At 39.0% G+C, this 26,867-nt stretch overlaps 3 protein-coding genes across 6 annotated transcripts; 2 read left to right on the forward strand and 1 right to left on the reverse strand.

The window, feature by feature from the left end:
- Window positions 1–3,577: 3,577 nt before the first annotated feature.
- Window positions 3,578–13,333, reverse strand: LOC106963884 (oxytocin receptor-like). 2 transcript variants are annotated; one of them, XM_015059048.1, is made up of 7 exons: window positions 13,245–13,333; window positions 10,610–10,724; window positions 10,341–10,504; window positions 9,033–9,147; window positions 6,221–8,908; window positions 4,223–4,354; window positions 3,578–3,982 (listed from the first exon to the last, which is right to left on the reverse strand). In XM_015059048.1, exons 5-7 carry the CDS (start codon window positions 7,065–7,067, stop codon window positions 3,888–3,890), a joined length of 1,074 nt encoding a protein of 357 aa, XP_014914534.1. In that variant the 5' UTR covers window positions 7,068–8,908; window positions 9,033–9,147; window positions 10,341–10,504; window positions 10,610–10,724; window positions 13,245–13,333; the 3' UTR covers window positions 3,578–3,887. The 2 variants fall into 2 exon arrangements, with proteins under 2 accessions (XP_014914534.1, XP_014914536.1); XM_015059050.1 differs by having other exon boundaries at window positions 10,341–10,507.
- Window positions 13,334–13,575: 242 nt separating this feature from the next.
- On the forward strand, window positions 13,576–16,690 carry vhl (von Hippel-Lindau tumor suppressor). The gene is made up of 3 exons (XM_015059051.1): window positions 13,576–13,991; window positions 15,286–15,405; window positions 15,908–16,690. Exons 1-3 carry the CDS (start codon window positions 13,805–13,807, stop codon window positions 16,096–16,098), a joined length of 498 nt encoding a protein of 165 aa, XP_014914537.1. The 5' UTR covers window positions 13,576–13,804; the 3' UTR covers window positions 16,099–16,690.
- A 3,023-nt stretch (window positions 16,691–19,713) lies between these two features.
- tatdn2 (TatD DNase domain containing 2) lies at window positions 19,714–26,591 on the forward strand. 3 transcript variants are annotated; one of them, XM_015059052.1, is made up of 7 exons: window positions 19,714–20,080; window positions 21,767–22,081; window positions 22,234–22,656; window positions 22,962–23,891; window positions 23,986–24,113; window positions 25,053–25,236; window positions 25,984–26,591. In XM_015059052.1, exons 2-7 carry the CDS (start codon window positions 21,782–21,784, stop codon window positions 26,122–26,124), a joined length of 2,106 nt encoding a protein of 701 aa, XP_014914538.1. In that variant the 5' UTR covers window positions 19,714–20,080; window positions 21,767–21,781; the 3' UTR covers window positions 26,125–26,591. The 3 variants fall into 3 exon arrangements, with proteins under 3 accessions (XP_014914538.1, XP_014914540.1, XP_014914539.1); XM_015059054.1 differs by having other exon boundaries at window positions 19,715–20,080; window positions 25,130–25,236; XM_015059053.1 differs by lacking the exon at window positions 19,714–20,080 and adding an exon at window positions 20,361–20,626.
- The last annotated feature ends 276 nt before the right edge of the window (window positions 26,592–26,867 follow it).

A 26,867-nucleotide genomic window follows, 5' to 3' on the forward strand; every position in this document is an offset into this window, starting at 1 on the left:
ATATGTTAGATATATTTTTTTTTTCTTTCACATAGAATATATATATATATATATATATATATATATATATATATATATATATATATATATATAAATTCTTTCAAAAGTCATTTTTTTCTGCTTTTCAAACAATTCCGTCTTTTTTCCCCAAAAAGATTTCTGAGATCAATCTGAACATTTGAGATGATGCTTGCACATTTTCGACTTCTCAAACTTAAACATTTCCAAATTTCCTTCTAGCAAATTTCTGAGTTTAGTCTCAAAATTTCTGAGTGCCTTTGCGGAAAGTTGCTTACTTTTTCTACAATGACCCTAATACGCCGTCATACATCATCAGCTGCAATAACCAGCTGATAATTGTTTTATTTAGCAAATATTGCCTGATAAAGCCTACAAAAAAAGGCTGCTACGCTTCTTCACTTGAGCTTGAAGCGTCCAGACTCTCCTTCTTGATGCTCTTATCAGAGTCTGTAATTTCTGCTCCTGAATCCTTGGCAGAGAGCTCCTTCTCCATGCTGTCACCGTCTTCTTTGTGGTCCTCCTCCCCTCCCTCTTCCCCATCCTCTCTGTCATCACTCAGGCAGGTTTTGCTTCTGTCTCCTCGCCTCCTGCTCAGGCCGTTCCTGGCCAGGCTCCTCCTGACGGTGGACGGGTCCACCAGGGTCCCGCTCGTCACCGCCAGCTCGGAGGTGATGTCGCTGCTGGACATCTTCTTGTTCTGCAGGCAGATGAGCTTTATGTGCCGCTCGTCGGCTCCGCTCAGCTTGCGCGGTCGGCCGCTGCGCTTCTGGTCCTCCACGGTGCCCGTCTTCCGGTGCTTCTGCAGCAGAGCCTGGATGGCGCTCTTGGAGACCCCTGTCTGCCGGGCGATCTTAGCCTGAGAAAGTCCCTGCTGGCTGAGGCTCACCACCTGCAGCCGGGTCTCTATGCTCACTTTACCCATAGAGCTAAAAGTCTCACCTCTTCTGACAGGAACAGGCCCAGTTCATGGTCCAAACAGTCCGCGGTTTCTGCCCATTCAAGAGGCTCTAAAGCACCGCGGACCCACAAAAAGGAAAGTGCAAACAATACGCAGACAAAGTAGACAACCAGGGCGCTTTTATGGAGGAACTAGTGTGTGAGGAGGGAGCTGTAACGAACACATGGACAGTTGTTTTGGAAACCAAGAAAAAAACAAAAACATGTCGAATTCCTGTTGGAAATTACTTCATCACTTATTCCCTAAAAGATCAAATGAAGCGCTTTGTCGCCAACTAGCGGTCAGGAGTACGAACGTCCAAACGACAACATGAAAGTGTCATGGAGAAGAAGCAGGAAAATATATGGTTTACGTTTTTGTTTTATTGTGTTTTTTTTTTTTAACCAAGGAAAATCTGAAAAGTGTTGCGTGCTTTTCTATTCAACCCTCTTGAGTAAATACTTAGCACAGCCCTTTTCTCTGCAATTATAGCTCTTTGCTAATTACCAGACTCAGTCAGTCTGGATGGAGAGCATCTGTGAAGAGGTATTTTCAAGTTTTGACTATGATTCTCAGCTTTATTTAAGTCTAGACTTTTACTGGACCATTGTAAGACACATTCTGGACATGAACTGTTTAAACTTTTATCTTCAATTTGGTATTTGCACTATTTGCAAAAACCATCCGCCACAGAGAATTTCTTCCCTGATGAGGAAAGTCCTCAACTATGAAACAAAGCAAGAATTTTTGCAATTTCACATCAATTCATGAAAATGACTTGAAATGCATGCACATTTTGCGCTTTGGTTCTTATTTCATCTCCTCTCTAGTTAATATATTTATACTTATGTCTATATGCTGATAGTAGTTGAAAATCAAAGTCAGATTCCTCATTTGTGCACACTAACTTGGTCAATAAACGTATTCTGAATCTAACGTGTTCTGTTTTTGATCCAAGCTTCTCGTCTTTGACTGTACAACTCATTAGTTGTCTCTAATAATTGTTTTTTTTTTTTTACAGCATGTCTTTTTTTATTTAGGTATCCTATCTGGCTTGAGCTCTCGTAGTTGCTGGTTATCTCTTGAATGCCCAAACCAGTTTGCCTTCTCCTGGGTCATCTATAGGACCTTGGCAAAGTGGCAAAACATTTGAAACAAGTAGTGCTAATAATGTTTGAACCTATAATTATGGAATCTAAAACTGTTTAGAGATTGTTCCAAAAACAAACCCTCTCCCAATATGTGTATATCTGCAGCTCTCCCCTCATCTTCACTCAGTTTGTTGAACCAAGCCGGTGTTCAGAGTACCGGCCAAACCTATGAGTGCTGTCAAACAAACCCTTTTCATGTTGATAGAGAAAAAGGACCAGATGCAGTCAGCCATAACCACTTACCAGACATTAGCAGACGTTGGTCCTGTCCAGTTAAAAGAAATCCAAGAACATTCAGCACTACTTGCTCAGAGATTTAGATGGATATGTGATCCTGTATGTATAAGTTTAATCTTGTGCGAATTGCAGATAATCTACAAATGTATATAAATATAAAATAACATGTGCACCCAACTCATGTTCTTAAAAATAGCTGAACTTGTCATTTTACACTGAAAAAAAACAAAAAACAAAACAGTGTCATTAATGTTTTATTAACCCAAAATGACGTGACGTTCATCTCATTCTGGTGTAGCTCTCTCAAAAGGTAAATAAGTGAGTGAATAAGGACACAACTGTAGCGCCAGGGCTTCTCATCCTCCTCTTCTAAATGTTTGAATTATTCCTCCCAGCACTTTAATTGTGTTTCCCACACTCAGGGTTTTGAGAAAAGAAAACATCTCCATGTAAATACTCACTGCCAATACTCACCCTATTATTTCTCAAACTTGAAACGCCTTACATGAATCAGCAGCTTAGTCAGGAAGAATGATAGACTTTCTGTGTCCTTACTTTAAAATTAACCTTGAAAAATGACATTCAGACTCCTTTGTTATCACACAAAGAGAAAAAGACACAACAGCACTGAAACGTGACTTGTTTTCAGCTGGTGCAGTGAAAATGAATCCGGCAAGTCAAACATTTCTCATCTTGCTGCTGGCAAGCTGCGCTACCCGCGTTAAAATTCCTCATCAGTCTGCAAACCTGGAGGCGACACGTTCATTAGATGTTTAACAAAGACAGCTACAAAGTCCAACTATGGCCAGTATGATCCTTTAAACATTTAATATAAACAGGAATATTCAAGTCTGGCTAGTTTCCCGATTCCCACTGAAGAAAAGCAGCCCACGCCATGATGCTGCAGCTTCAGCTTTCATTCAGTTTAATAAAGCATTTTGAAAACAATTTATTAAATTCTACTTCACAATTATATAATAATTTATTATGGTCTGTCACATATCCCAACAAAATACATCGAAGTTCATGGTTGTAACATAACAAGTTGGGATTGTTCGTGGGGCAGGAATACTTTAGTAAGGCAATGTAACACACAATTAATTTCAAGTTTATGCCTATAATATTGTTTTCATATTTTTATTTCATACGACCTCAGAAAGAAAATAGATTTATTCTTCACTTGTCAGAAAATTCACCTCCATCACAACAAACATGAGGACTTTTTTTTTTCCCAGAACAAAAACATCAAACCTTTTTGTACATTTATACAAAGACTTTTTGTTCTTTAGCTTTTCCAGCAGCTTATTATTGAAGAATGAAACACAGATCCAACAAATGAGAATCACTCTGTGGTTGTGGTTTGTTGTGTCTGTAATATTTCCTTCCACAAACCTTTGTATATAAAAAAAATAAAACATTATGCAGCTGAAATCAAAAATAGGAGAACCTCAAAAGTCCGGTCTCTTCAAGGCTTTAGAAATATCCTGTTACATTAAAAAAAAAAATAAAAAAAAGTCTTTATCCAGTTGAAAATGCTCCATTTAAGTAAAATCACCTTTCAGACCAACATTTGAAGGAGACTCTGTCCACATCTCATTTACGGCCATCCATCCCTGATTTGCTCTCCTGATGATTGCTTCAGAGACAAGCAATAACGTTAGAAACATCAACAGATAAATCATATTTTGTCTTCATCTCTCTGTCAAACACAAAGAGAGCTCAGCGTAAGCTCTTCTCAGCATGCAGGTTCTCCATGTTAACCCCCCCCACCCCCTCTTTGTGACATGACGTTACAACCCCTCTGACTCTGAGGCGTTTTTAAAGCTCGTATACAAAGTGCTGACAAGCATCACTTCCTCATGCATCAGATCCTTACCGGCAGAGAGCGGCGGTGGACGCAGGAGCTTCACCAGCCTCTTGGGGAACTCCCCGCAGAACAGGAGGTAGATGCAGGGATTGGCACAGCTGTTCAGGCTGGCCAGCAGCATCAGGATGGTGAAAATCGCAGCTGGAGGAACAGAGCTAAAAACATTTAATGTGTTTGCACTGAAATCTGATGAAAATGTGAAAGAGTCGTAGCTTCCTGTATTAATTTACTCAAAAAACAAACTAAGCTCACAGGCCTGCCAGGCCCCAGAGGATGTTTGACCTCTGACACAGAGAATAGACGCCACAAATTTACATTCATAATTAAATTTAAAGAAAATTTTAAAGAATTTTTAATGATCCAAAATTTGTAATGGTATTTCATGTTCAATTTGAAAGAAAAAAACAACTAATGATTGCAGAGATAAAATTATTTATCTTTCCATTTTATCAACAGCAAAGTAATTGGGTAAATTAAGTACAAAAGCAGACTATATTACACCTACGGCTGAGCAATATTTGTTAAAATACACAAGTGAAATCAGCTGATAAAACTGTGCTTTCTATATCCATGCAAAAGGAATGTCTTATGTCTTTATGTAAAAAGGTTACAGGAACACATGTGATAATGTGAACTATCTTGTCCAGTTAATATTGTTGCATAAATATGTTCCTCAGATCTGTTTATGCTGAAAACAAACAATTTTCTGGATGGATTATTAATAATGTAGCTGTAAACTAAACAATACATAAACTTCCCTGCTCTATTAAGTCTGCATTGAAATACAGGAGTCTGGACTTTATTCTCTTACAAATAATGAGAATGTAAGTTTTATGAACAGATAAAAGTGTTACAATTCAATGTGCAATAAGTTAAATAAACATACGTAACAGAATAATTTAATGTAAAAATGAATGTATAAATTGTTGTTCAGTATATGTTAAAAACATATATGTTTACTTAGGAATCTAATTTATTGTTCTGTAGTTCTTTGTTGCAACAAAAGATGAAATCATTTATTTGTTAAGCTTTCTCAGTCAGTCGGTCAGTTTAAGTCCAGACTGAAAACGGATTTGTTCTCCCTGACATTCAACACCAATTAAGGACAAAAGCTAAAGGGGGGAAGAAAATCACTGCAGCTGATAATAAGTATTGTTTTGGTTTTTATTCATGTTATTAATTTTAGGTATTTTCTGTCAATTTTATAATTATCGTACTACTTTTTTTAAAACAAACTTAATTTTATTTTCTGTTTTTTATAATTTCCTGTAATGTTGTGTTTGTTATGAAGCTCTTTGGTCAGCTGAGGTTGTTGTAAATGTGCTAAGTAAATAAACTTGGTCAGTTTTGCTATTTCAGAGTTACTGGGTGGGGCTTACAATGGAGAAATTAAGGCGATTGGTCTTCAGTTAAGCAGGTTAACCAATTAGATGTTAGGGTTAATGTACGTCATAGTGGCTTGTTGCATAAGAAAGAAGAAATAATTAAATACATTCAAAAATAGTCAACAGTGTAATGAAGTTGAATTTTAATTGAAGATTTTGCTCTGCTTATGTTTTAATAAATTATTAACACTTTAAAAAATGTATTTAGCACATTTATTCAAGTGATCCCATCTATAAATATTAATTTATAGGACTAACTGGGGGGCCAAACTTAATTCAGCTCAAGGCCATATAACCTTAGGTTAGCTATGTCAGTAAATATAAAATAATGAAATAATAATTATTTTAACACACAATGACATCAAATAATTGTCCTATGTCATTATTTATGTATTTGAAAAAGAAGCACTTTATTTTTTTATCATTTTCGTTTTGATATAATGCAATACATACATATAAACGTTAGATTTTTTTTAATTTAACAATCATTACATTAACTTATTTTATTAGATTAGGGAGAGAATTAATGGCCCAAATCAAATTTCGCTTGGGCCGCATTCAATTTCGGACCGCCTTTGTTGTCTATAAGGAAAAACGTGGCAGTAATTTTGCAGTAACTTACTCTCTTTAGGCGCATTTGCGTCCCAGGCGGACCACAGCTGGACGGTGAAGAAGGGAGCCCAGCAGACGATATACACCAACACAATGACCACGGTCATCTTCAGCGTCTTCTCCCTGGCTTTGGACATCCCGGCCACTCCACTGGCTCTTGCGGGCAGCGGCGCCCCGACGCTCACTCCCTGCCTGTGAGTCTTTCTGGACAGGTTGGTCTGAATGGCTCTGCAGATGCGCACCTGGCAAACCACAACCGTGGAAACCGGCAGGATGAAAATGACCAGAGTGGTCCAGGTGATGTAGGTCTGCAGCCCCCAAGGCTGGATGAATTCCGCCCAGCAGTCAAACACACCAGGTGCGACCTCCACTTGGGAGAAGATAAAAACCTGCGGCAAGCTGCCCACGAGAGAAACCCCCCACGCCACGCACACGGGAACGTTCAGTCTTGAGCGCGCCCGCTGAAACTTCACCATCGGGTTGCAGATGGCTTGGTACCTGTCCACCGTCATCACCACGATCATATAGGTGGAGGAAAACATGCCCAGGACCTGCAGGTACTTCACCAGGCGGCACATCACGTCGGGTCCCACGAACCGGTCCGTGATGTCCCACATGAGCTGTGGGCACACCTGGAAAAAGGCGACCACCAGGTCCGCCAGGCACAGGTGGAAGACGAAGACGCGCATCCTGGACATCTGCTTGCGCTGCCGCCAGAGGACCAGCAGCAGGGCGGTGTTGAGGATGGCGGCGGTCACGAAGATCGCACCGAGCAGCGCGATCTCCACCCGGGCCAGACTCTCGTCCCGCGGGACGTCGTGCGCATCCACAAAGTCGCTCTCATTTAGCGGACGCATTTTAACTTTAAGCGTCTGGAATAGAAATAGTATATATATACATATATGAAACCTATTTAATTAAAAGAAAAGTCCTACATACAAAGTTGGCAAAACTCTCGTTTTTTATCTAACTTCAATTCTACACGTATCTTCTCCCTGCAAAGCCTTGATCAAACTTCAGCTTCTCCAGCTATAGTCATTTTTGTCCACCAGTATTTTGCAGGAGGTAAAACGCTGCAGAAGTCGAACTCTTGTTTTGGTCTCCTGAGCTGCGCCCCCTGTTTTTATACTGGAGATCAAACTGGGTGGAGCTCACTTCCATTGCTGAAGGTTTGGTTATTAGGTCAGCAGATGATAGATAAGATAAACAGGTTACAGACTGATACATATGAAACCGTTTCCATGAAAACAAACTCAACATGCAGATTTGCTAAATGCCACAATGAGGGAGCAAATGTCTGCCAAATATATCAGTTCCAGTGCTTGTTTTGGATTTTTGATCAAATGGGACAGTTCAATCTAATACTTCTTAAAGTTTTAAGTTCTTACACACAGTCAGTAAGTCAAAAATCAGATATCGACGGGTAAAATGTTCAAACTAATCTGAGAGTTAGCAAAATCTAAGATAAAGCATATGAAATTAATTAACTGATGTGATAACAATAGTATTTGTTAAGGATTATTAGACTTTGTCAGTTCAAAATTGGAATACGGAAAAAAAAAATCAGAAAACTTAATACAATTCCTTGATAAAGAATTACCATACTTTTCCAAATGTGGAAAATGAGAGAAGCCAATTTCATACTTCTCCAGAGTTTTTGAGAGTGAGTAGAAATCCTGTAAAGCAAGATTTCTGAGTAAAATAACAGGAAATAAATTCTGTTATTTTGCTAATCTCCAAAATGAACATATTCTATTCATCATGGAGGATGGCAATTATATTAAATGTTTCAGAAAAATAAAATCAGGGAGAAACGTATGTCTCTAGTACTGTTTCACATTGATGACTGCTGCTCAGCAAAAACACACTTTTAACACATTTTAGAAAACGGTAATTTCTAAAGTTCAGTTGCATTGTAATTTATTTTTTTCCCCAAGTGTTCCCTCAAGTATCACATACGACATCTTTGCCATTGGGAAAGTCTTTAGCCATGAAACCTTCACTTTGGACAGCTATTGTGTGTTTTCAGCTCAACAAAAGCTGCCTCACTGAAAATACAAACAAGGCTCAGTACCAGCCTGTTTCCACCTCTAAAATAAACTTTATCGCCTCAAAATTGATCAACTTCTTTGAGCTTATTTTTCCTGTTGAGCTGGTTTGGAAGAGTGTGACTGGCTTTTGTGCTCTTGTGCAAAGGCCCCCCCAGATCAGATGCATCAACAGAGTTCCTCACCACTAAAACTAACAAAAGGACAAAGCTAAGTGTACATCTCTGATTCAAACTTCTAACAGGCGACCATATTAATAAGGTCACCTTTCCTTTAATGCCCCATTCTTTCATGAGAGACCTTGTGTCAGCAGCGATCCTACCACCAGTAAGTGTTAAGGCAAATACGCCACTCCCAATAGCATTGTGGGACGTTCGGTAGTATCATCCACATAACATATTGACGGCGGTCCATATATCAGCAGTCAAGGTCAGAGTCTCCGTCTTCTATGTGAGCTTTGATCTTGGACATCTGGCCCTCGTATCTCTGTATCACCATATCCTTTAGAGTCTGTTTGGATGGAAGAGTATATGTGGGATCCAGCAATGCCACAAACTCCTTGAAGCCACAGTCATCAACAATGGAAAAAGGCTGCGAATCCTTCACTAGCATGTTCACCAGAGCCTCATCTAGCTCTCGCTTCCTGTCCCCTAAGACACAAAAATGAAGACAAGCAGATAAAACAGAAAAGCCACGACAATGTGAAGCAGAAGCATATTGTAGTTTCTGGGGTTTTTTGGCAATAATGATAAAAGTACGAGAGATTTATGCTACCTTTATTCGCCTTCCCCTGGTTAACCACAGCTCCATGCTTGGCAGTGTAATGCCTAATCATGGAGGAAGTACTTCCGTGATATTTCAACTCAGCTGAACACACCAAACACTGGACCTGTATGAAACATTGAGACATTACTCTAAGGCAGTGTCTCTCGGTTCCGGTCCTCAGGGACCACTGCCCTGCATGTTTTCGGTGTTGCCCTTCTGCTGCACACGTGACTTGAATAAGTGGGTGATTAACAGGCTGCTGCAGCTCTTGATGGCATGCAGAGGAGGTCATGCAATCATTTGGATTAGGTGGTCTGGAACAGAAACGCATTTAAAATATGCATGGCAGTGGTCCCTGAGGTCCGGAATTGACAAACACTGACCAAAGGACAACTCAAGCACATTTGTGGTGCTACTACAACATTACAGCCGTTTCATAATGGCTGTAATGTTGGGACAGATAGTGCGTCCACTAGTAACAGTGTTTTTGGAGCGCATACATGTTATTTGCATTGGTCATTTTTTATTGCAAAACGTCAAAGTTTATCCTTTTTCTGCTTACCCAATAACCAACGACTTATCTATTTGTCATGTTCCAGTTAAAAGCTAAAGCACAAATAATAAGGACAAATCATATTTTATTTATGGTAATCCCTTTATGTATTAAAAGTTATTTGTCAGAAATTATTTGAAATAGGTTCTTTCAAAAGCATTCTAACGACTGGTTATGATTTATATTTTGCACCTTCAGTATTTCATGGGTTTTATGTCACTAAATATAATGATATATCCCCTTAACATAGATCTAATATAGACCAAAGATATTGTACTACACTGATAGTTACCACTGTGTATGTTTATTCCTATGTCCAGAGTTGGGTAGAGTACCCAAAAATTGCACTCAAGTAAGAATAACACTACTTTAACATATCTTCACTCAAGTAAAAGTAAAAAGTAGCCATTCAAGAAATTACTCAAGCAAGAGTAAAAAAGTATTTGGTAATGAGGCTACTCAAGTACTGAGTAATTGATCAAACCATTAGTCATTTAATATTTAAAATTACATCAGACAGACCAAAATGTAAAGTTATTTTGTATTTTATAAACCAAAATGGAAATAATTCTTATAAATTACATAATTGCAAAATAAGAAAATCGGAATAAACATTTTTCCAAGTCAATTTCTAAACATACAGCATATAAAAAATACTCCTAAACGTGTTTTCTTTCCCAAAAAGTTACTGAAGTAAATGTTACTGAGTAAATGTAATTACCCAACTCTGCCTATATTAACTATCAAAGAGCCAGCACACCTACCTTATCAGGCTTGACCAATTTAAAGTATTCCCACATATCAGAGCGACCTTTCTTCCTGTGTTGCCCCCCACTGTCACGCAAAGGCAAAGAATCCACAATGGAAGAAGGTTGTGAGTCTTTCACCAGCATCTTCACAAGAGCCTTGTCTACATCTGGCTTCTGATCTACTTAGATAAATAAAGACATACACAAATAAAAAGACAATGAATAAAAGGAAAATGTAAAACAGACCTGTGGTTCATTAACAATAATTAAAACATTCATCCTACCTAGGTTTGCGTTCCCATGGTTAACCGTGGCTCCATGCAGGGTAGAGAAGTGTCTAATCATGGATGAAGTATTCCCATGATACTTCAGCTCACCTAAACACAACGAGCACTGGACCTGTAGAGACACAATTTGTAAATTAAATTGCTGTTTGAGTCTAAAAAGCTGTACCCTAATGGTGATACCAGCCTACATCAATAATAGGCTTGTAGCTCACAATACTTAAGTTAATTTCTGCTAACCACAATCAACACAGAGGTAAATTAGAAGAGGGCATGACTCAAAAATAAGGTAAACAAGGTGCAGATGCATTTTGAATGCTTTACCTGGACGCCAATGCATAATACAACAGCTAAATGGATAAAGTGATGATTTATGCTGTGATTTATTCATCGAGGAGGCAGAAATCTGAGAACCTATCAAACCAGCACCCTAAGGAGAGATTTAAATGTGCAGAGCCCAGCCACTGTAAGTCACCACAGTGACCAGTAAAAAAGGCTTTGATTTTAATTTGCCAGCAATCAGATAGGCATGGTAACTACTGCAGCCGTTTTAACCAGCACAGTTACTGTGATGCACAAAGGCACACATCACCTGCAAACAACTATGTCACTAGAATACGTCTCACTTTTCTGTACATAAGAGAAGCATAGAGTAGAAATACCTTTTATTGTCCCACAGTGGGGAAATTCAATTGCAACAGCAGAATCAAGATATTTGCGCAAAACATCCAAAAGTGTTGTGTGTATATTTACATATATATGAAAGATATGACATTAACAATAACAACACATGTTACTGTACAAGATGACAACGCAAATATACTGTATAGTTATCAAAAACAGAAATATTATACTCAATCCAAGAGGTGTGCAATTGAGTAAGGTGACTATTTTTAAAGCACATCATGCACATGTTTATTTTGGATTAAAAAGAGAGACTGTTTAAAATACAGTATATCAGTGCAAAAGAGCAGATGTGTGATAACACATATCTGTACTGATGGAGCTCTTCAGTTCAGCAACAGCTGTTCCAGTGTGGTTCGGATGCAAACAAACAAACAAACAAAAAGATAATACAACAAGAAGACGACTTATATGGCTCTTTATTGAAGTTTCATAAATAAAGATTTATTTTACAAATCACATGTTCAGTTTTACATATTCTGCTTTTAGTGCAGAATAATCCAGTTAAAGTTTGAGAGGTATAGTTGCAGTTTTGGAGCAGGAGCAGTTCCACTGTGGTCCAGACAGTGATGGAGAAAGTACTCAAAAAATTTACTTAAGTAAAAGTACAAATACACAGACAAAAATGTACTCAAGTAAAGCCACCACATTAACATTTGTACTTAAGTAAAGTAAAAAAGCACTGGCTTTTAAAAATACTTTATTAAAAGTAAAAGTACTTGCTGAATCGCTAATACAATATCATTAAATGAACCGATCTTATTTAATTTTAATACATTAGAAATGTGCCATTTTAATTAACAATGAAGCATTGTGTTTACTCTGTAACACCGTTTAACATAGTTTTTGCAACACCTTAGTCAACACCTCCACATAATAATTCAGCGCACAACTTTTTTCCATCGCAGATGTGTGTCTACTAAAAGTCGGACTAAGTCCCCACCGTCTGTGAAAGCGAAGCGCTGCTGGTTTTGCATGTCGCCATATCTTAAGATTGTCCCTTGGTGGGGTCAGGAGGGTTGCTGGTGCCCATCGTTCCGGGCGAGAGGCGGGGTACAGTTTCTCTGTCGCAGGGCAACAGAGAAACAACCATGCATACACACACTCACACCTAGGGGCAATTTGGAGAGGCCAATGTGGGAGGAAACCGGAGTACCCGGAGAAAACCCACGCATGCACAGGGAGAACATGCAAACTCCATGCAAAAAGACCGAGGCCGAATCCAGAGCCTTCTTGCTGCAAGGCAACAGCTCTACCAACTGCGCCACTGTGCAGCCCAAGATTTATGCAGCGCTATTATATTACTGACGATCAGACAGACATCTTCTCCCGCTCAGAAGCAACCGCTGCGCATGTCTGGAGCTCCGCGTGCGAGTAAAGGTGGAGGCGATGGGTGACAACAGACACGTAAGTCACGTTTTTGCTTGGATTTTACGGCGCCACCTTAAGTCCCTGAACTTCACATTTTAACGGAAAAAAAGCGCAACGCGACTTGGATGTAACGAGTAACGCGACAGTTTTGTAGAAATGTAGTGAAGTAAAAAGTACAGATACTTACTGTAAAATGTAGTGGAGTAAAAGTAGAAAGTACCCATTATTAAATCCACTTAAGTAAAGTACAGATACACGAAAAATGTACTTATGTACAGTAACGAACTACTTGTACTTCGTTACTTACACCACTGGGTCCAGATGCCTAAAAATTGCTGAAATCGCGGTCATTTACCGAAGTTTCACAAATCAGACACGTGGTTTTAGATATTCTGTAATCAGTGCAGAATGATTTAAACCAGGTTTGAAATGTCTTAAATATTTTTGTGTCTAACTAAAGCAGTTCAAAGATGCTCAAGGTCGTGAAAAATTAGGTGGAATCGCCCTTTAGTAATTTTCTCAATGGGAAGCTGTTCCTGTTGCTATATTACTAATAAAAGAGCCAGGACAACACACCTACCTTGTCAGGAGCGATCAATTTAAAGTGTGCCCACATGTCAGAACGACCTCTCTTCCTGGATGACTCCATATTCTCACTCAACAGCAAAAGTGCACTAAAAGATGCTTACAAAATATTAATCGTTTCCAGCTGAGTTCAGGTGTCAGGGCCGCTGTTTGGGGTTTGAAACATTGTATCGAAGCTTCAGAAGCGGACAGCCATAGCATTGTTGTGGTTCTTTCTCTGCGCCACGCACAGCACGCACGAGAGGCACGTTTTGATGGCCGTGATGTCGTACATGGCTTTCTAACCAATCAGAACATTGTTTAGTACTACGTCTCTTCCGGAAGAGAAAACATAAACAGCATAGTGGAGCTAAAGGAGCTAGGTGCGGGTTTTCTTTGCGATTTTTCTGAACTTAGTTGTGTTTTAAGTTTAACTAACAAACTAAACTGCAAAAAGAACAGTTGCCGTTTAACTGTTGGTTTTACTTCGGAAAAAAGGGGCCCGCTCGCGTTAGCTCCTCTTTTGTTAGCCATTCAGCTAATCTTGCTGCACTTTGGAGTCGGTGGTCAGAACTAATGCCTCAGGAGGGAGAGGAATCTCTTCCCCCGGTTCGCTCTCTGAGCAGTGGGATTCCCGTTAATGTTGTCTTCTGTAATCGCACCGGCCGTGTTGTCCGGCCGCTGTGGATAAATTACGAAGGCAAGCCAACGAGTTACGCTGACATGCAGCCATTTTCGGGACGGAGAATGACAACTTATGTCGGTGAGTGAGTGAACGAACTTCCTCAGCTCAGGGTTCACTGAAATCTACCACTTAATCGATTAATCAGTAGGAGAATCTGTTTTGAGATGGTGCATATTTCTTTCAGCAATAACAAAAGTGTAATTAGAAAGCTGTTTTTCTCTCTCAATGTCTTGTTTCTCGATTTTAAGTGAAACACATTGTCTAAGTCCACTTATTTTAAGTGCAACAACGGTATACAGCTGGATGAAGGCTGAATCTCATTTCACTTCATGTCTGGTAATGACTTAAATTTCTGTATAACCGCATCTTAGCTTAAATCTTGACAAATATAACCAGAGTAAACCCAAAAAACTATTTTCAAATTGCTTTCTTTAAGGCAAAAAGCGATCCAGCTTAAACTTGCTCTGTGTGGTAAAAGTAAAGTGCCCCACCATGTAGATTAGAGTTAGGGTTATCAACTTCATGATAATATGAAGTTGACAAAATGATCTTGAAATGATGCAACATATCAAACGATATTACTGCAATCTATTAAAAATGAAAAGGCTACAAGACATTTAAAACCAGAGAAAAGTATATGAAGTCATCAAAAATAACAGGTAAAGATGGAAATATTCATCAATGAATCTTAAATAAATGTTGCTTTTATTTATGTAAATGATAGTTGTCCCTTTATCTGTCTTAAAAGACAAGTTTGTTACAATAGAATACACTTTTAATTTAAAAGCACTGACAGGAAATATTGTCCTTTGAAACAGACATTTAGTTTACTTTCTTTTGCAAGGGAAAAATTAAAGTTAATTAAATTAATAACCTAAGTTACATCTGGTTTGTGATGGATTATTGACCTTTTGTGAGCTAACTAAGCATGTGGCTAAGCTTTAAAAAAATTCTCTTTGCAGGAAACCTTAATCATTCCTACAGAAGAACGTGGCTGAGATGGCCCAATTTAGCCTTAGCTTTAATTTGCTTTGCTGAACATGAGTTCCTGCTGCCCTAGATGTTATCATCTGTGCCAGGAAATCTCTCTCCTTCGGAGGCTGTGATCATGTGAGCAGATCTGTAAACATGATACACACGAGTCAGTAGAAAGGTTTCAACACCCAGATCTCCGTTGTTGCAGAGGGAGGAAGATACTGCTGCAGCTAGCTACACAGATGTTTCAGACCTAAAGAGATTCATAAAATTCAGATAACTGGCAGAGGGGAAAATATCTTGTAGTGATGGTCCAGCTGGATGGTCACATTTTTTTTGTCATAAATGTTATTGTAAAATAATGTGTTATAATGCTGTATTTGTTTGTTTTTTTAAGGGCACCCTTGGCTCTTCAGAGATGCAGCCTCAGATGAGCCTTTAAAAGTCAACTGCAAAGAACTGTATGTTCCCAAGCCATCCGGTGATGCAGCCGTTCATGTTAACATCACTTTAACGGGTAAGACTCTTAAAGATATTTAAGATATCTATATACTTTTAAACATGCATTGTGGAATTTATAGAGAAATAAGTTTAGTTGTATTTTTTTTCCCTGGGGCTTTAATGTCTGATTATACAGATTGTATTTTGTTATTTAAACATTGTACCTTTTATATTTTCTTTGACTTTCTAAAAGCTTCTCAGTTGTTTAATTATCAATATTTAATAACTTTAATAATTAATATGCACCAATCAGGCTTTCCTGGTCAATGGCAATTTTTTCTTCTCTATTATGTCTGATATTCTAATTTTGACCAGCTCATTACAGATTTCTAAAATACTTAAAAGCACAACAAAGTGCATATTTTTAATTCATGCATCTATAGACTGCATATGTGTTCATTCTTGACTGATTCTGTCTTATTGATCTATGCACCTGATAATACTGTATAAATAAATCTGGAGTAAAATGCATTAATGTAATAAAAGCAACACTTTTCTTATCATCTGTCTCTCACCAGTTGACAGTCTGAAGGATCGAGCTCTTTACGCTGTGCGACGTCTGGTGCGACCAGAGGACTACAGGAAGCTGGAAATCGCACGATGCCTTCATGAGGACCTGGAAAATCCACCCAACCATCAGAAAGATCTCCAGCGCATTAATCGGCGGGTAGAGCAGCATCTACTGGCAGAAAGCCAGCAAACTGGATGAGTGTTTGTTACATCTGGGCTTCAGCAGAGCAGCACTCTCTCAAAGACACTAAAGACTGGGTCATCGCTGTTGATTTGCTGTAAAAAAGTGAGGAGACTCACTTTCACTTCCTGTCTCATTTGTGATATTTACCCAGCAGATTTAGCAAAAATGTCTCCTTCAGGAGGTAATAATAAATTTACCCTTCAATCAGAGGGCTTTGTTATGAATGTGAAAAGCTGTAATAGGACCATAGGTGGGGAGTAATTTCAAAACGTTATTTTTTTTTTGTACTGATAGCAAAGTATGAGCTTGGATAGAGTATAAATGAATTTTAAAAATTTATATGCAACTTTTGGGAATTCTTACGTTTCCTCTCAGATTAACAACAAAATTTGAGGATTTTTGTTTGAGCTTTTCTCCCTGCTAACGTAACAGCAGAGAAAGCAAAGCTGAATTCATCAAGTCTTTAATTAAACGCTGTAACATGAGCTTTTCTTTGCCTTCCCACCCAGCAGTCTGTTGCCTTGCTCTGTATTTACTTATATCCACTTTACCTGAACTACTTTCACTGTTTATTTTTTGAGAATTAATAAATTTAATATATATCTGTTCCTGCTTGAAATTATTTTTGAAATGGAGTACAACTGAACCCATTTTGCTCAGCCTTTAAATAACTAAATTAGACAGTTCTGGTCAGAAGCAAAACTTCTTGTTGGCCATGAGTGTCATTAATTTGGGACCATTGATGCATGTATTTTTTTTAAGCAACACAACTTTTTGATTGTGGAGTTTCTCAAGCTAAAATCTTACCATTTGTCCTAACTGTTAAAACACATCTTAAAAGTTGCAGTGAAATGACATGCTGCCATTTTTAAACTGTTGGTGTAGTCGTTAGGAAATGTCTAACTTTGAGCAGAAACGGACTGACCAAGGGGTTGTTTTTGAAATTTCTTACGTCTCGGTGATAGTTTGTCACAGATTGCCAAAACTTTAGGATGGTTCGGTCAAATTTAGAGAAATTCTCCTATATATAAACTACTTTTATAGTAGACAAATCAGGCTAATGGTGAATCCTATTAAAAACCCATGTACTGTGTTAAAACTAGCAGAATGAGATGTTAGCATTTCTGATAAGTGTTCAAAGATCCCACCGTAATTATGCAAGAAGCTTGTTGGTTTCCGGAAATATAAGGACTTTTCTCAACTCCCAATCATTAATATATATTTTATATATGTGCCCAGTGAGAAAATTCACAATCAATTCAGACTTATTTCTTGCTTTTAAAAATCCTTGAAGTTATAAAAACTATTCAAATGAATCACTAAAGCTCAAAACTAATATAAAATTCAGAGCCAAAATGACTACCTCTGACGAGAGCTGCAAAAGGAGCTGCATGATCACAACACATATGTTATATTTTTGTGACAGTTTTAAAAGTAAAAACCAAGCTGATTTATGTTAGAGGATGTTCTGACTCGTACTCCTCGTTTTTACCGCAAACTAGTTTTTATAAATGATTATTTGAAACTGGAGTTCAAACATTGTCCTCCAGTTTTACTTACTGAGATCAAGGAAACATTAAATTTTTTCAAAGAAGTGCTTTTCCAAATTATACAATTGTATGTAAAGAAAAAAAAAGCCACAAAGGTCATGTAATCCATCAGAATAACCTTCTAATTAATCCTAACACAAACATGTTTTACAAGATCTCAGTTAGACTGGCCAACAACGTCCCAGTCAGTGAGGCTTGCCAGTTCCTGAAAGTAGAGCTGGCTCCAGTTTTCTCAGCAGAGGCACCACAGCCAGGCTTGTTGCTAAGTAGTTTGGTAACACAACACAGGCTTGAGCGTGCGAGCCAGGTGCGAGAAATTGTGGAGATCATGCACCCAGAAGAAGGAGGGAAGAAAAAACCATGGGTCTTAAAGTCGTTTCAGGCAAGAAGCATGAGTCTTCTGTTGCTGAAGACAGTGTGTCTCACACAGACGGGCAGTATTTTTGTTTGCAGGCATCTGCCATTCATAAATTTTTCTTCTTTTCATCATCAGCAAATCAGTGAAAGTCGCTGGATGTTTGCAGTCAGTTATGGTAAAACGGTCGAGGACCTGTGCTTGTACAACACTTCATCAAGTCTGAGGACTCCAAAGCACTTTTTGCTGCAATCAGTCATTCACCCATTCATACAAACATTCACGTGATGATGGTGGTAAGCTACATTGTAGCCACGGCTGCCCTGGGCAGTTTGACAGAAGTGAATCAGCAGTTAATCGCCCCCCATCCCCTCACTATCACCAGCTATTAAAAATATCAAATCGAAAGAGAAATTGAAGTTAATATTAAGTTGTATTCTGTGTAGTAGTATGTAACATTTTCCATTTTAAATAGATTTTTATTTGTCAGTGAAACTCTCAGCTTAACCCCGTGGCCGACTTGACACAGTCTTGGTCTGTCACACACTCTAAAAATCTGGATTAAAATTAATTCCAATTTGTGCTTGAAACTTGAAAAACGCATAAAAGTTTAAGGAATAATTTTGCGATACTGTGTTTTGTTTGTCAGAGGATAAAAATCAGGAACAACACAGTCAGCCTGATGCCTCGTCTTACTGAATCTGCAGCTATGCATCTTGTTTCCTCCACAAAGCGAGGACACGGTAGGTATTACATCAAAGCTGGTGACGCATTCCTACTGTAGTGAATGTTTTCCCCACTACTCCACAGCCCATGTCTTTTTCATTAGATAAACGAAGATCCATCATTTGACCCCAAAACATGCCTCAGGACAGGAATGTTTTCAGCGACCGGGCCAGGAGAAACCTCTGCTACTGGCTCGTTAAGAAGAAGAAGAAGATCTCAACATGTAAGTCTGGATTCAGGCTCTGACTGAAACACAAGAACAATATTTAGCATCTTGGTGCAACCCTCTCAAGCATGTGTGAATGGCAGCAATGAGATCTAGGCATTAAATCTCTTTTTACAGCCACTCCTGTTTCTCAAATAAACTTTTGCGTAACAGTCTGGACATCTGAAGTTTGTTCTCAAAGATAATTGATATTTAAGAAAAGGTTTTCCCTAAATGATTTCTTCTTTTTAAATTTAATGCATTATATCAACGTTTTACATTAAAGAGCCATTATCTTGAGTGAGTGACTTCAATTTAAAAATTTTAGAAACGTGAATACATAAAAACATGTGTTGTAAAAAAATTATGCTGTGACTAAACAAACAAAAAAAATTCTAAACATGTTTCTTTTATTCCTTTATCTAGGTAAACAATGCATCATGGCTTCATACAAACATCCCTGGGAAATACCTGAAATGTAAAAAAAAAAAAGAAAAGCTCACCCTGGCATACATTTTAGTCCTCCTTCCATTTGTTTTATTTCAATTAAGGCCAATGCAGAATAAAACATGTCTGTCAGCTTTAGTTGTGTGTTATAAAGACTGAAAAGTCAGGTTTGACCCACCTTCTAAAAGAAATAAAATGTGAACTTTTCTTTTCGCATGTGTTGTAATAGTCTTTATTTTTTTAAAATACATTTTTCTATAATGATGTGGCTAATAATAAGGAAATAGTTAAACTTTGCAATGTGTGATAGCTACGTCAATTTTTTTGTCTCGCTTCTGCTTGCAGGTCCCTGACGTAAACCCTGGAACAAACAGCCATACATATGCATAAACTCATATGGGAGATGTAGATTAGGCACTAGATCTAAGAAAAAAGTTATTTAATGAAAGGAGTCCAGCTGCAATCAATCTGTAAAAATGTAGTTCTGTGAAGCTACCATAAGTAGTGGAAAGGTTCATAGCAATGTCAGCTTAAAACAATATGTTGCAGGGTGCTGTTCAGTTCTTCATCTGAAGATGGAAATATTGGAGAAAAATGCAAATCTAACAAAACATGGCCGTTAATTTAATCTCAGAGGATGTGGTAGGAGAACATTGACAAGAGAAGGAAAGAGGTCCATGGTAACTGAGAAGAAGCTTCAGATTCACTGTTCAGGTAGGAAGTTCTGTCAAAGTAACACTGTTAAGTTCTCCACAAATCTTGGCATTTATAGAAGAGTAAAAAGAAAACCACAATTCCTGATTGACTTAACACGTTTGAAAAATTATCTTACTTTGTTTTGCTTGAAAATGATGAAATATCTGCTTTCATGCCTGATACATTTCATCTGAAGTGAAGAATAAATTTTACTTTTAAAGCTGTTTGTATTTTGTCTGAAGTACAAGCTGCCCTTTTTTAGATTGAGGAAAACAGAACAAAGAATGAACAAAGTCTCATGGGCACATGTGTTCTCGCGAGATTTGATTATTTGATTGCATAAGCAGGGTCAAACTAGGCTTTTTAGTAAAAAATTATCTCCGCGTAGGGTTTCGTTTTAAAATATTTTTTTGGAGTAAATACAACATCTAAAGTTTTTCTTTCTTTAACGGAGTTTTCATTTTGCTCTAACTGTGTAGTCCAGATGGCAGCAAACCGATAGGCAATCCGCCAACGTTCGTTGACCTCCCGCCCAGTTTAAATCGTTTCTGTCGCTACAAAAAGGTAATTAAACTCTTCATTTCCAAATGGCGCCAAATTCACAAATTGTATTTTTATCTCTTCATATAAGAGTGCGAAAAAATTAAGTCTTCACCTACAGTAATAATGGGGAAATTCCGGTAGTTTTTGTGCTCGAACCCTTTAATTGCTGATTGTATGAAGCGTTATGGAAGTTTGCTAAAAAAATGAAGGCGCTAATTCGCGATCTAAATCCGCTTTTATTGCTCTGAGGCTTTAACATACAGCTTTAATTTGGCTTCGGATTGTAGGTTTTGATTCGGGAAACGGCTAAAGGGCGATTTCACCTCATTGTCAGTGCATGTATTCAGAACGTACTTGATTTGCTTTAGTTTAAAAGCTACTCGAGTTTTTACAATGCTTTCAAAGTATTGTTGTTTCTGAGCTGCACTAGGTCTAATATGGTCCAGATCCCCCCCAACCCACCCAAAAGCACGAAATATTTCCATTTGTTGATCTTTCTCAAATCAAATAAAAATTTCACAAGTCACAAACCGGGTTTTAAATATTCATATATTCCTGTAGAATAATCTAATCCGATTTGAAGTGTAACTATTGTAGTTTTTACATTACATCAGATTACAGAAGCACATGGTCGCGAAAAATGACGTAGGAGGTGCGGAATATAAATCATGTTAAAATAGTTTTACCAATAAAGTTTTATAAAACATGTTGGGATTTGTAAATCTGGAACATAAATATATAATCTCTAAATGCTTCCAGCTGAAAACCTTCCCACGTAAATGGTGTGTAAGGATATGTGGCATTGTAATTTATTAAATGTGCATGTGTACAAACAAATCTTTTTAGAAAAATGTCTGACTAATAATTAGACGGTAAAATTGTATTTGTATAGGTCCCCTTCTAGGTAGGTTGACAACATAAGGTGGTAAAACTAACACCTATCAGGGATTCTTTATTTAATTTTGCAATTAATGGTCAACAATCACATTGCAGCAAGAAAATTATCAAAGGAGATAATATTTGGTTACTCTTTTTTAAAAAAAAATGAAAACAAAAGTTCCTCCAATGTACATCCATTTCATTTGAGATTGCTAAAAGTTCCTGAATGTTTTCCAAAGTGTTTATAAGGTGAAATTCAAAGCTCTGTTCCGTTTTGTTTAGGATCGGCTGTACTACATGGACAACGCCAGAAAGAAGGTGTCCTTCAAGTGGATACAGACTGCTGCCACGCTGCCCAGAGAAGCCTGTCAGAGCAACGCTAGCTGTAGCACTCCTTCAGACTGCAGTAAGCCAAGCCATGGAGACACGAGTGGTTTCCGCCTCAGTGACTCTCCAGGGTCGGAGCGCCTTGGAGCTCTGAGTCTGGACACGCCCAAAAGAAAAGCGGAGGTGGTTAGTGAAAGTGTGCCATCTGCAGGCAAAGCCAAGCTGAGAAAACTCTCCAGGAAAAATTCAGAGACTTTTAAAGCTATTAAGGTAATTTATTCTCTGTTGTGCTGTACTTGACTTTTAATTGTGATCGTTTGGTTTGTGGATGTTTAGGTTTGTGTTTCTAATAGAGGAGATGAGATTAGTTTAAGTCTGCTTACAAAAACAAAACAAACTAGTTTTATTTTTATTTCGCTCAGAGTCTTCCTTCAGCAGAAATACGCCAGCAAGACGAGTCTCCAACAAGTCAACATGTTCTGCCAACTTCACATCATTCGTTCATCTTGAAGAAGAAGGAGAGGACACCGGAGGAGGGGTCAAAGGCCATCTGCCGGATGGCGCTGATTGCAGCCATCGGCAAGACGAGAACCAGGCTTGGCTCAACCGGAGTCCCCAGCCCTGCGGCCGAGAGTGGCTCTTTACCCCTGGCATCTGTTCCTGCACAGACTGTAGAGCAAAGCGCTGAGCCTTTTGACAGCAGCGTGGATGGAATCGGCTTCGTGAGGAGTCCTGGCGAGTACGAGGATGCTGGGTCCCTCAGCGAGGGTCACAGCACTCCTGTTCGGGTGTTTGAGGACACACAATCACAAAGTTCCAGCCCAGAGCCAAAAGCATATTCAAGGGTAAGTCTGCTGTTTCCAGGAAACCTGTCTTATCTTTTTGAATAACAAATAACTATGCAGTGGTGTATTATTAACTCAGTTTTTTTTTTATTTTGTAGTTGATTAACGTCACATTGTCAAATTATTTACAACTAGGGCTGAAGGATTAATCAGATTAACTGTGATTAGTTGAGTCCTGCAACAATCGTCAACTAATTTAGTACTTGATTAACTTATCAGGAACTCATGAGTATAAAATGTGATGGATTTTACCTAGCTTGTGAGAATCTCATGAAGAAGTGACACTGGTGTCTTATTTGATTCAGGAACTGGTTTTTGTGGAGACCACCCCCCATGGGGAACTTTTTGCCCCTGAGGATGAGGCTGAAGTTGAAGACAGCTCACCGTCAGTCCCTCAGTTGGAGTTTATTTCGGACTCTGAATTTCCCACGCAACAGAACAGCCTGCAAAATTTGATTGCGTTAACTTCAACGTCTCTGGCTTCTGTTTCACCCTCCATCGAAAACGCTGCAACTGTGCAGACAGCTGCCGACGACACACAGTCGTATTTATTGCCAGAGAAGAGGACAGTTTATATTTCATTCGAGCAGCCGACGCAACCAGACTTGGAGCCTCTGAATCCTTTCGGAGCTGAACTCCAGAATTTCCCGTCATCCGTCCAGGCCAATTCACCGGATCCATTTTCTTTGCCGCTATGTTCAACTGAAAGAGTACGTAACCTCTCCGTGACCTCTGCAGCGCCAAGGAGACAAAGTGACTGTTACTCTTCTATGCGTTTCCCTCCATCCTCCGAATCGGACGGCTCCGCATCCGCCAGAAGGTTATCCTTGGGGGCTGACCCTCTGTGGACCAATTACCCTGACCGCAACGTCCAGGCTGGCTTCATCGACACGCATTGTCATCTGGACATGCTCTACGGAAAGCTGGGCTTCAGAGGGACGTTCGGTCGCTTCAGGCAGACCTACAGCAGCAGCTTCAGTCCCGAGTTTCAAGGCTGCATTACAGACTTCTGCAACCCGCACATCATGGCGAAGGAGGCCCTGTGGGAAGGTTTGCTTTCTGAGGACATGGTGTGGGGGGCGTTTGGCTGCCACCCGCATTTCGCCAAGGGCTACTCAAACACTCAGGAAAGCAACATACTAATGGCAATGAGGCATCCAAAAGCGGTGGCTTTTGGTGAAATGGGCCTGGATTATTCCCACAAAAACTCTACTGACTCTTCAAGGCAAAAACAAGTAAGCGCCAAGTTAAGTTCTCCGCGGCGAAACAAACGTGATAAATTGTGTAGATTAGCTTCTCTAATGTGCAGAACGACTCTTCTCTGGAAAGGTGTTTGAGCGTCAGCTGCGTTTGGCTGTGGCCATGCAGAAACCTCTGGTGATCCACTGCCGGGACGCGGACGACGACCTGCTGGAGATCATGAAGAAGTGCGTGCCCAGAGATTACAAGATTCACAGGTGAGGGAGCCTCCTTAAATTCGCTCTAGCCATCTATGTTTCAGACGTTATTTTGTTTCTGCGTCTGTTCATCAATTACCATTTAATTCCTTTCCACTTTTTCTTGGCTAATGCTGCTAAAATGGAGAGCACGCCTACCAAAGACGTTCTAAAATGAGGAGAAAGCCGTAGCAGTTTAATCTTGTTTCCAATAATAATAATAAAAAAAAAACAGGATTAGTTTCCACCTCTCCCCTTTCAGTCATGTCAACCTATGTCAGGTGTGGAGATGAGAGGAAACGGTGACAGTCCATCTAACTGGAGAAATATACTAGGAAGCAGGAATCGAATGAATGGCACCTGAAATATTTTTGATCTACCAATAATTGCATACAGGTTAATTCTACAAATATGTCACCATTACGAATTCAGTTTGTGCAGTGCCGATTTAGCAGAGGACTGAAGTGAAGTAGATGTTTGACTGATGTTTATACTGGGCATGAATTAAAATGCTACACAGAGTGATGCAAGCACAGATGGAAAAAAGATGAAAGAAGCATATGTCACACCTGATGGCATCATCGCAATATTTACGAGATCACAACATTTTCTGATATACAGTCCAGGAAGTCTTTTATGGTTGCTAAATTCTATGCACTAAATTAGTGCTGTGAGTTGTGATTCTGTTTATTGATCTCTAGTAAATATAGTAGTGAGTATTTACTGATTTCCTGCATGGAAGTTAACAACGGAAGTTTCTGGACTTTTAAATAGTAGAGCTGGGTTGTCCAAACGACCTTCCTGGTAACTATTTCGCTAGATTCCTTTCATCTAGTATTCCTTAAAAATATTAACGTTTGCACATTTCAGCTGTAAAATCTGAAGAGCTGCTCTGAATATGGATGTCTCTCCATGTGCATTTGATATGAGAAATCTCTTAAACACGCTTGTGTTTTCCAGACACTGTTTCACAAACAGTTATTCTGTGATCGAGCCTTTCCTGACAGAGTTCCCCAACCTGTATGTGGGCTTCACAGCTCTGATCACCTACACCAGGGCCAGGGAAGCCCGAGACGCAGTTCGCCAGATCCCTCTGGACCGTATCGTCCTGGAGACGGATGCACCGTATTTTCTGCCAAGACAGGTATGTCTCTGCCGAGGACTAAGGAGTCTTAAAAAAAATATAAAAAAAGAACATTTATGGTCCGTACTTTCAGAAATTTCTGTTCCCGTGGCCGTGCAGCTTCTCATTTGCAGATTTAGCGTCATGTGAGTTCTTTTTTTTTTTTTTTTCTGTTGTTCCTTACAAGGAGAGAAGGTACACGGCTGTTAAGTGAAGAAATGCTAAGTTAAGTGAAAAACTTTAAGGTTGGAAGAAGATGTTAAGTAAAGCAAAGTTAAATTCTTTGATAGAGCTGGGTATTCCTGAACTAGGTCTGTGAAAAATACAGGTTAGAATGGTAATTGTAACATTTCTAATGATTTTTGTGACATCGTATTTGAAGAAAATTAAAACAATATGAGCTATTCAAAGTATTAAAAACTCAAACGTGGCGTCTCCTCCTTGGAGAGCAAAGCGACAGGCACAGAGTGCTAAAATGATCCGGTTTTTATCTTTGTGTCTATACAAGGCAAGCGTCTTAAGGCTGTTTTTTTTTGTTGTTGTTTTTTTTCCGTCACTACAGGGCCTCAAGCTGACAAATTTAGGAAACTTTTAATTCACACACCTGAAACAAATGGGTAAATTGCCTCCTTGCCAGGCTATAAGGTGTTTGTCGATATGCTATGGTGGATTTCCACACTATTCCCCACAATGCAGAGGTTCTCCTGCACCAGTCGCCCTTCATTTCACCATTACTGTTTTCATCTGCTTGGTTCTCCGTTCCCACAGGTTGGCAAAGGTGTGTGCCGGTTTTCTCACCCAGGAATGGGCATCCATACGCTACATGAGCTGAGCTGGCTGAAGGGGGAAGATGAGGCCACAGTGCTCAGCACCATCCGAAACAACACGGCTCTGCTTTACGGCATTTGATCCTTCCACAGGTCAACACTTAGCAAAAAAACAAAACAAAACAGGAAGAAGAAAAAAAAACAAAAACCGGTATGGTCAATCCTCAATGTGTTCTGCTAATGAAACACCCGGCACTGATTTTTGTTTTAAAGTTATCAATCCAACAAACTCGCATGTTGGAGTTTGAAGAAGCAATTTATTATTATTATTATTTTTAAAAGCGAAATACTCATTTTTGGATCTAGTGAATAATAAATGTTTTAAGAGAAAAAGACAAAAAACACACGAGACGCTGTACGCGCCTCACCTGGTTGTATTTTATGTCATTGTTTACGCGAATTAACTCAAAAGCAGTTTTAAGTTTTATTGTTTTCCATGGTGCCGAATATTATTTGTTCTAATATGTCTGCATGTTTATGTCGTCCGCCTGCTGTGCAGTGTAGTTTGGTTTAATGTGGTGGAGATGCATTAAAAGCCTTTAAGAGTTATTAAGTTCTCAGGCGTGTTTTCACTCGAATTAGTCATGAGCCAGCGTGAGGTGACGCGAGCGTGAGGTGAAGGAAGCACGTTCGGAGTTCAACATGAGCGAAGATGGAGGCGCTTGTACAGACAGTCCATTAGTCTGTTTTTAAAACCTCCTCTTCGTCATCCCGCACGGTTGTTCCTAAGTGCTTTTTGTTTTGAACACGATTAGTCATGTCTGATTCTTCTCAAGGCCGGCTTGCCATTTAAGCGGTGTAACAATGGTAAAGTCTTCTTCTTGT

Source organism: Poecilia latipinna, unplaced genomic scaffold (genome assembly GCF_001443285.1).
Source record: "Poecilia latipinna isolate Pla-1442-1.1 unplaced genomic scaffold, P_latipinna-1.0 Scaffold1592, whole genome shotgun sequence".
In the NCBI taxonomy this organism is placed as follows: domain Eukaryota; kingdom Metazoa; phylum Chordata; class Actinopteri; order Cyprinodontiformes; family Poeciliidae; genus Poecilia; species Poecilia latipinna.